The following is a 9,620-nucleotide window of genomic DNA, read 5'->3' as shown; positions in this document are numbered from 1 at the left end:
TTAGCAATGAGCGAAGTAGGGCAGATTTGGCAGTAAAGCAAATGTCTTGTCTGCCCAGCTACGTCTGCGCCTGGCAGTAGCCTCGTAGATTCACTTTTTCAACCACTCTTTATTGCGGTATCGTCTTTCCTCCTTTGGGATCTAATGCGTGTGGGTTTGTTTCTTGGACCGCCTGTGCGCTGCGCAGTCAGCAAGTTGAGAGAACCCATCCCCTCTCAAGCTTCGATATCTGAAAAGGCGGCCATGGCGGCAGCGGGCAGGCATGCTTGGGAGGAGACTTGGCGGGCACGTGGGTGTGGACTGACTTGTGCACGACAAAGTGTAGCTCTGCAGCGGGACGTTGACGGGACTTTGGAGCTGCTTTGCAGTCACTCTTTGTTTAGTGAGCGGGACGGTTGCACGCCATCATGAAGCCACCTGCAGGGAGGGAAGGCTTGACGGCTTGGATCGACATGGATGAAATAAGGATGTGGGGGAAGATGGAGAGCTTTCGATTGCGGCGAAAGAACAGGGCCGTTAAATCGGGATGGCTCCAGTGGATTGTGCTAAAGGAAGCTTATCCGCAGATGGTGGCTTCGATAGAAGCAAGTCATGAGTTGGTAACAGGAAGTGGGTGGGCATGTTTGTCGGCCGCCATCGGGACTACCCACCGACACGCATCTTTCCCGGTCTCCTCTCTGTCTGTCCTCTAACCGCGGGGCGGACGGCCCAACAGCGAAGAGCGAAAGGTTGATTCCCATTGGGGAGAAGACCGTCTGGGACCTGGGCCGGAGGTAGGATCAAGCTTTCCCAGAGTTCAGGCAATTTGAGATGTTTGGAGTGATTAAGGTTATCCAGAGTCAGACGTGGAAGAGATGGTAGGGCACAAGGACAGATTGGCAAAACCAACAGTGACTCTAAGTACTACAGTCTGTTGTATATTATTGGTCGTAGACGTCGTGACGAAGGTTCGGGTCTGGCTCCCGAAAAGCTAAAATTTATAAGAATGTACAAAAAAGGAAATGAGATGCAGGAACTGCCGCCTTCTTGCCATCCAGCAGACGGTGGGGGTGCGTATGGGTGTATCATAAGCTGCAAGGTGTAGCCGCCGTATCCCGTCTTATGAAGAGAAGAAAAAAAAAGTCAACGCCGGCAGGACGGCGTTAGAAAGCCTCAAACCATGTTTGATGGGTCCCTCTTCCCGTCGGTCTGCTGCTGCAACACACGCCACCACCTTCGCTCTCTGGCACACCGAAAAGAAGCTTCGCTGCCGAAATCAGCCCCCAAAAGTGCCGACGGACGTGTTTTTGGCGTGGCCTTTCATCGCCGTGGCGCCGGTAAGGTTTCTCGTAGACGCCGCAAAGCTCTGGCGGTCGTAGGAGCTGTAACGGCCGGCCTCGAGGTCATCAATGCTCTGCCGGTAGTTGCTATCCGAATCATCCAGGTTTTGGCTGTGACGATCCGAGTCGTGAGCATACTCGGTGCTCAAACGGTGTACGCTGTGAGGCTCCGACGTACTCCTCGTGTGAAGGACTTTTGGTCTGCTGAAGTTGTGTATTGTTGGAGCCGGGGCCGTTGGGGTGACTTGGTTCAGCGCGCGGTCTCTTCTGTCCGCGGGACTGAGGCTGGCTTCATCCAGCTGAATTTTGATGGTGTATACGGAATTCTTCTTGACGGCCGGCAATGGCTTATTCAATGTCGCTTCGCTGAAGCGCTTGACCGTCGTGGTTGGTGTTGATGTTTGGGAACCCATGGGTATGGCGTCCTCCAGATCCGAGTCGAAGGATAACTGGCTGCCCGCTTGGGAGCCCTTTGTTGCTTTGTCGGTAGGTAATGGTACGCTGGTAGGTTGTGACTTGCGAGACCTTGAGGCCAGCAATCTGGGAAGGTATCGGTTGAAGAACGGCTTGGTTGACGGGATGCTGGTGCAGATGATCCCAAGGAATAGCTCGAGTGATGACATGAGCCAGTTCATCCAGGCGTTCCAGGTAACATCCGGTTCCGTGGTCATGATCCACGTAAAGTAAGTGCGAGCTATGCCGGCGAAGCACGCCAGGAAACCGGCACCGAAAAGCAGGTTGACAATAACCATCTGCCTAGAAGAGAGTTTGTTCTTATAGACAATACGAACTAGAGCCAGTGGTAACAGGACCACGGCGAAGTCGGTCGCGGTATTGATGATACTGGCAACGAGGAGGTGCGCTGCCTCGTTAATACAATTCTGAGGCTCAGCTGAGAGCGTCCAATATTGAGAAAGAGGCCTACAGAGAGTCAGTCTTGTTGGCTGTGGAAAATTCAAAGCCTGCATACCGGCATTGCAACATGGCCACCATCATAAACACAACGCAGTTGATGGAGATAAACACCCCTAGGCCGATGACCAGGAGACTGAACTTGCGAGAGGCTTCGTGGGCGATCCGGTACACTAATGCCAGCATCGACAGCTTCGTAAAACTTGTAGTCAAGTCGAAGAGGATCTGGCTAGCGAGTCCCATCTGCAAAGACCCCGTGAATTTGTCGATGGGCACATCCCATACGTGTCGTCCCCAGCCATATCGATCCATAGATATCATCCCTACGACAACGAACGCTGCTGCGGGAATGTAGGCGAGGATGACGAGCATGTCGTCCCAGCCGAACCCGTTCGTGATACATTTTCGCGTATATGTCCGGATGGCGATGATAACAGTAGCGATGGCCAGGAGGATGAGGGAGACGATCTGGTTGGCCGGGCCTCTGGTTTCGGGGTCATCGTAACGCGGTGGCGGCCAACTGAGTATTACTTCTGGCGGCGGGATCCTCATATCGTCGATGTCGTGAACATCGTGTGGGCAGAAGACAGGGGACCAACGGTACCGAAAACGTAGCAAAGACGTGGAAAGGAGAGCGTCCTTATTCTTCCCCTCACGGCGGCAACTGTGGCCCGAAGACACGCGGGGACGAATGAGAGACGGGACGAGAGGGCTGGGCAAATTCAATGGGAAGGGCAAAAAACAGCCTTCAGCGTTGGTGACCGTGCCTAAGCTTAATCAACAGACGGACGCAGTGAGAAAGCATATCCACGGCTGTGACATCAACATGATGATGCGCGCTCTGGCCAATATATCTTTCCAACCCTGGACCGTTAGACCGCCCAACCCTGAGAATCGCTGCAGGGAACCGCAGAAAAACGTTGCCGTCTGGCGAGACATTCTCAAGACCGCACTGACGGCTTGAACTGGGGTTCTCATGAGGAACCGGTGGTGTTGTATCGTGTTGTCTCTCTCAGACCATTGGATATCCTTGGGGGCGGTGCTGGAAAGGGAGCAACGGATGCAACTCCGTGGATCCAGCGGCACCTTGGCCGGTTGCAAGTCTGTGTGAGGAAAGCTGGGTAGACAAAGCAGACTTTGGCGCCTTGCTTCTTTGCGTAAGTCATAGTCTGTCACAGCGTCGCATGTCTTCTCAGCGCCGTTCATGGTGAGGGCGAGAACAGTGAGCCCCCAGCCCTACCGTTGATCTTGCGGCTAGGTCCGCTTGGCCTTAGAGGAGGCTCAACGCCCGACTAGCGTGTTGCGAGTCTGGAGGCCGAGCTAGGGTTGAACAACCGGGATGGAAATGCCGCTGACACGGCGGGAGCTGGACGCAGCTACCGGTAGACAGCTGCCACAGCACCTAGGCCTGCATGTGGACGGTGTCAAAACTTGATCCATGATGGCCAACATCATGCGCAATAGCCACGATCATGATAAGGAAGGCCGGGAACAAAGGCGTTGGCATTGTGGTATTGCGGTTGACCAACGACGTCTCCCGCCGAGTGAAAACAGGTGGCTCCCACCACAAACCGCCTGCAAGGCCCCTCATCCAGACCCTGTCGCAGTGGTGGTGACACTGCAGATTGTGATGGTGGTCGTCGAAGCCAGGGGCGGTGTGGTGTGTTGGTTGTACCTAGACTTCAACGTGGAGGAGACATGTCTTTGCTGGTCGAGGATCAAGAAACGTTTGTGCCTGGGGAGTAAGATTGTCCAGTCGTTTTCGAAGCCGTGCCGTCTTCAGGATTCTCCACCTTCATTGGCGCTCTTCCCGGAGAGTTGTTTGAAGCTTGGCAGGACGCACGGGTTTTGGGTTCGTCGACGCGCATTGACGGCCGAGCGAGGGGATTGTCAAACCGAACGCGTCTGAGGATGCTGTGAACACGATAGGCCCATTCGATTTTTCGACCGTTTGGCTTCGACGCCATGGATAGCCGGCCAGCAGGTCCATAAACGGACCATTGTAGCCGTTGGTTTGTCGAGAAGTGCCCCGCGAAACGGCAGCCCTCGGGGCTGAGCCTGTCAGGTCGGGGTCCCTATCACATCGGATCTCGACTCTTCCATGAAGAAGTGGTGTTTGAATGTTACCTTATCTGACGAACGACAGAAACCAGGGTAGCCATGGTTGCAATGCTAAAGAAGTGCGCATACGGCCCTGCATGGCAGCGGGTAGTACAGGATGGCACATGGTGACGTGAAGTAGCGTTGTTGACGTAGGATTTAACAAGTCGTTGCAAGAATGTTGTCGAAGAGATGCGGTTGGCTTCACAGCGGGTGCCCATCCCCCACTTCGCCTACTTCTCCTACCCCTTAGTCATCAACGGGACGACGCTTCCCGTCAGCCCCTGGAGTGCTTTGATGTTAGTGTTTCTTTCCTCTCAGGGAGCTCATTTCACGAGAAAGCGTCCATCTGTCCAAGGAGCCATGAGAGTGAGTCAAGAAGGCGCAATCGCGCTGTGTGACCCTGGAACTGGGTAGTCGACACCCACTCTTCCGCGGCCAAGTCTCTAGCATGGGGTAGAGCAGGCCTCATCGATCTTGACCTAGTGGTTTGCCATCATGCCCAATTCTTTAGTGACCGCCTCGGCTAAGAGACTGTTTCTCGACTGTTTCCGAGTCCACCTCGACGAGAAGCCGTTTCAATCGACACCCCGCGAACTGGGATTTCCACCATTCGCGAATGAGTTCTGTTGCTCGCAGCTTGGACCCAATGTATCTGTCATTTTTGTCGACGACACTGCGGAATTGTCAACGTCTCCCGGGCGCCCACCTCCAACCTCCCTCGCCTATTCGAACTGTCAAAAAGCCATGAACGCCAAGAACCGCACCTGAATCCTGGATACTGAGGATGCGATTGGGCCCAGAGACTAGACTGGGGTCAACGCCACCACGTGTGTCTAGCCTTCCATCGGCTGCGCCCCCGGTTACTTAAGTGACCGGCCTAATCAGGACGACACACGCCATGGGTTCACTCATATCGCCCTGTATGTTCGTATGCTGGGTTTGAAAGCTATGAAGGACCCATCTTCAGTGGGATGCCGGACATCTAGAACGCCTGTTCATCGTCTTGCCCCAGGTTGCCACAAACCGTGATGTCTCGGGCAGATTCGTGATGAATAGCTCCGATAAAGGTGGATGAAACGTGTATATCACGCTTGCTGCCCGTCTCATGACGACGTCATCACATTTCAAGTACAGTAGGCTAACATGCTGCTCACTTACACTGGCGGCCTCATGGGTAGCCAAGCACTGTCATGCTCATCTGTTGTGCAAGGCCACCATCCTGACATGGCTTTGACATCGAGTACTTAGGGGAATTCGGTTCTGATTGCCATCATGGACGTGTTGTTGCTTTCGAAGACTCAAAGACAGGAGTCGGACTTCTGCCGATGCTGGTAAGGGGTTGGTGGCTCCCGTCAAGTCTGAAAGTCATCTCTTCCTTCAGCAAACTCTGAGGTGCCTAATGCGGAGAACCACCTGTTCGCTGGCCACCAAAACTTCCTGTAAACTGCCCTGTCCAGTGGTGTCAGTCAGACGAATGAGAAAACCAGGCCGGGTTACCAGCCAGCCTCGGAGGTGACGGGTTTCTAAATAGCTGGGTCATCATTTCTGACCCTCAACCGACTGCTGGTTAATAGTGCCCCAGACGGTCTCGTTAGATCCCTCTTTAGGACTGAATTGTTCGAATGTGTAAGGCCAAAGCTCGCGAAATACTACTCAACTCACAAATCAGATCCAACAAAACATCGTTGACATTGTATAACGCGATAACACACAATGCGCTGGTCCGAGCTGAGACTTTTCAGGTAAGACGAAGAAAAATTTGAGCTGGAACAGCAAGAATGAAGTCGGGCACGGTCTCCAGCAGGGGCTGGATTTCAATGAAGGCTTTCTTTTTCCTGGATCCATCGGCATGGATACGAAGCTGCGCAAGTCAGCCAGAGATCTGTGTCCCCGGGGCATGGGTCCTGGACAGGATGACAGTTAGGCGGGCGATCAGTTGTGGCTTTGCTTTTTTGGACTGTTACGGTGTGAATTTTATCCCAAACCGGGGAAAGAGAAAACCTGTCCAGGTCCGCAGCCCGCCTCAGATGTTTCTTTTGGAAAGCCGGTATGCTACAGCGCGGAATGAGTGTGGTGACAGGTAGACGAAGATCTGAGTGAATGCACACGAGCAGCAGAGCCAGTGAGTGGGTATGACAGGCCTGGTGTCTCCTCTCTGGCTTTTCCGTAGTTGTCGCGGGTCCCAGATTTTCAACCTGTCGATGAGTTTTTTTTTGTTCGCTCGCCATCAGAGCAGCTGTCTCTTTGGATAGGTACACATAAAGTGCTGGTGAATGGTTGCCGAGGTATGGTAATGCGAACTGCAGAGTAGCCGTGTATTCGGGAGAAACAGGATCATGCAGAACCAACCCGAGGTCTTTACCTCACAGGAATACGACAATGACCGGGTTCTGGCGACTGTGCATGAGAAGCAAGACGTGTCTCCTCATCACGGAGTCTGACAACAACGATGCTGCGGATATCTGAAGCCTGACTGTGATGTTGATCGATTCCACGACGATGGCCAGGTCTCAAGGCGATCACTCAGACGAGTCACCCAGTGTCTCGATGGAAGACACGGACTAGCCAAACCTGACCATGCGCTCCCCGATGAGGTAGCTGTCGTTGACATGAGCAACAAGACCTCCGATTGGATTATTGGAACCGTAGCTTGGCGTCCAGGGTGAAGGGAAATGGACCGGACCGACTGGTCACGAAAAGTGTTGAGGGGCGCTGGTTGTTGGAGGACAGTCTCAGCCCACGGCGACCGGCCGCTCAGGTCACCCAGTGAGAAAGTGAGGTTGAGTGCGGGGCGGGTGCAGGCCCCGGGCCAGATCGGAGCCGCTGGGAGCCCCACCGGAACTGCTGATTCTGGTGCTGCAGGCGCTGCGAGGTGTCGTGACAGCGTGCCACTGCCCCTCTGGTGTCCTGCACCTGCGAAAAAGCCCCCGCCCCTCCTTGCCCCTCCATCAAGCCCACCTCGCGCTGGAGCTGAGGTCTTTTTACTGTTACGACAAGCTACCTGCCAAAACCTGTCCTGCGTCATTTACACCTCCAGCCGTGATCCGATCTTTCTGGACTGTCCTTCAGACTCCCGAAGCTTCACCATTCTCCCTAGAATCATCAGATACCACCAATTGCCCAACATGGCTCGCAAGTTCTTCGTCGGCGGCAACTTCAAGATGTAAGTCTCTTCGTTGACGGGGTTCATCGGACATCCTGCAGCAACCCCCCATCCCAAGGGGGAGACGGCACATGGAGGGAGGGGGGATGGAAGCTCCGGTATCAGCCAGCACCGCAACATGGGCTAACACGTCATGCTTCGCGCTCGATAGGAACGGCTCTGTGTCGTCCATCAAGAAGATTGTCGAGAACCTGAACGGCGCCACCCTCGACCCCAACACTGGTACTTGCCCACTTGCTCCAATGCAGAGCACAGAAGAAGACATTGCAGCTAACAATAAGCCCGCAGAGGTCGTCGTCTCCCCTCCCGCCATCTACCTCTCGCTCACCCGTGAGCTCCTCCGCAAGGATATTGAGGTCGCCGCCCAGAACGTCTTCGACAAGCCCGACGGCGCCTTCACTGGCGAGATCTCCGTTGCCCAGCTCAAGGATAGCAACATCAACTGGGCCATCCTTGGCCACTCTGAGCGCCGTACCATCCTGAAGGAGTCTGACGAGGTTGTTGCCTCCAAGACCAAGTACGCCACCGAGAACGGCGTTGGTGCCATCTGGTGCTGTGGTGAGTCCCTAGAGGAGCGCGAGGCTGGCACCACCGTCGACGTCGTCAGCAAGCAGCTTGCTGCCCTCAACGCCGCCATCAAGGACTGGTCCAAGGTTGTCGTCGCCTACGAGCCCATCTGGGCCATTGGCACCGGCAAGGTTGCCACCACCGAGCAGGCCCAGGAGGTTCACGCCGCCATCCGCGCCTGGCTCGCCAAGAACGTCAGCGACAAGGTCGCCGAGGAGACCCGCATCCTGTACGGTGGCAGTGTCAACGAGAAGAACTGCAAGGACCTGGCCAAGGAGAAGGACATTGACGGTTTCTTGGTTGGCGGTGCCAGCTTGAAGCCTGGCTGTGAGTACTCCCTTCGCCAGTGAAACCGACTCCCAGTACTGACAGGATACAGTCGTCGACATTGTCAACGCCAAGCAGTAAATCCCTAAATAGAACATACCTGATGATGATGAACGCTTGAACATGGCCGCATAATGGCTTGGGTAGCTCAGGACAAGAAGTAACGAAAAAACCAAACCTTTCGTAGTCCCTGAGGTAGTAAAGAAGAAAACAAAATTCAGTATACCCACACACGCGTCTGTAGTCATGCCTCATCTGTGAGCGTTGAGAAATCTGCGTTTCGAGTGCTTTCAGGGGGCACTCGTTCCCCATCCCGTTCGGGTGATATTTTACAAGCAACAAACATGTCATGCTGCCTTTTCCTCCTATGCACGCCTGGCCCCGATCATAGTTTTACATGCTTTCCAAAGAGATGTCGTAAATGTTTTCGTAGGTATTTATACAGCCATGCCGTTGCCATGGTACGGTGACCATATACCTCTAACACTGGCGTTGATACTGGTGACAGGCTTGCTCGTCCTCTTGAGCTTCTCTCCGCTGGCGTCACGCAGCAGTTCGGCCTTCTTCAAGATCTCCAAGGGCTCCATGTTTCGCACACAAACGGCCTTCTCGCGGCCGTTGATGTAGTGGCCGACAATCATAGGGTGCTTCGCGGGACGGGGCGACACGGTGAACTCGATCTGGGGGTGGGCCTTGGCGAATTTGGGTAGCTGAGACTTGATAAATCCGCTGGAAGAGAATATCAGTATGCATATAAGACGTCCAGAAGCCAGAGATTGCCTACTTCATGCCCTTGGAGCTACCAGCCCAGTCGCAGTAGTGGAAGTCCAACTTCTTGCATTGGAGGATGAATGAGCCAAGGCCATTCTGCCGAGTTGTCAGTCATTCCAGCAGATCGCTAACAGGTGGAAAGTCCATACCTGGCCCTTGGACACCGTCTTCAATGCCTGGATCGTCATGGTATCCTGTCTGGCATACAGAATCCAATTGCGTGGTCGAGTCGTCGCAAAGAACCTCGTCCGTCTGCCACGGGCGGGAAATTTGTTAGCGCCAAAACGCAGATGATCCGAGCCAGACAGCTGGACCGGAGCTGCAGTACGTACCGCATCTTCCGGACCCACCTTGCATTGTTTGAACAGCTACCATTGGCTGGTACAACTGGGGTGGTCTGGACAGAGCCAGGCTGCACCACAAACTTTCCCTTGCCATGCGTTCTCGTGTCAATTTCA

At 54.3% G+C, this 9,620-nt stretch overlaps 3 protein-coding genes across 3 annotated transcripts; 1 reads left to right on the top strand and 2 right to left on the bottom strand.

Annotated features, from left to right (window-relative positions):
* Window positions 1–1,255: 1,255 nt before the first annotated feature.
* Window positions 1,256–2,783, bottom strand: COL26b_002969 (uncharacterized protein; the record flags this gene model as incomplete). Its single annotated transcript, XM_053175875.1, has 2 exons — window positions 1,256–2,240; window positions 2,290–2,783. 2 exons carry the CDS (start codon window positions 2,781–2,783, stop codon window positions 1,256–1,258), a joined length of 1,479 nt encoding a protein of 492 aa, XP_053040304.1.
* A 4,676-nt stretch (window positions 2,784–7,459) lies between these two features.
* Window positions 7,460–8,472, top strand: TPI1 (triosephosphate isomerase; the record flags this gene model as incomplete). The annotated part of the gene is made up of 3 exons (XM_053175874.1): window positions 7,460–7,497; window positions 7,649–8,391; window positions 8,444–8,472. 3 exons carry the CDS (start codon window positions 7,460–7,462, stop codon window positions 8,470–8,472), a joined length of 810 nt encoding a protein of 269 aa, XP_053040303.1.
* A 356-nt stretch (window positions 8,473–8,828) lies between these two features.
* Window positions 8,829–9,350, bottom strand: COL26b_002967 (uncharacterized protein; the record flags this gene model as incomplete). Its single annotated transcript, XM_053175873.1, has 3 exons — window positions 8,829–9,120; window positions 9,176–9,258; window positions 9,312–9,350. 3 exons carry the CDS (start codon window positions 9,348–9,350, stop codon window positions 8,829–8,831), a joined length of 414 nt encoding a protein of 137 aa, XP_053040302.1.
* Between the last annotated feature and the right edge of the window lie 270 nt (window positions 9,351–9,620).

This window comes from Colletotrichum chrysophilum (genome assembly GCF_026319265.1).
Source record: "Colletotrichum chrysophilum strain AFK26 chromosome Unknown scaffold_15, whole genome shotgun sequence".
Taxonomy (NCBI): domain Eukaryota; kingdom Fungi; phylum Ascomycota; class Sordariomycetes; order Glomerellales; family Glomerellaceae; genus Colletotrichum; species Colletotrichum chrysophilum.
This window is presented reverse-complemented; position numbering and strand designations above follow the sequence as displayed.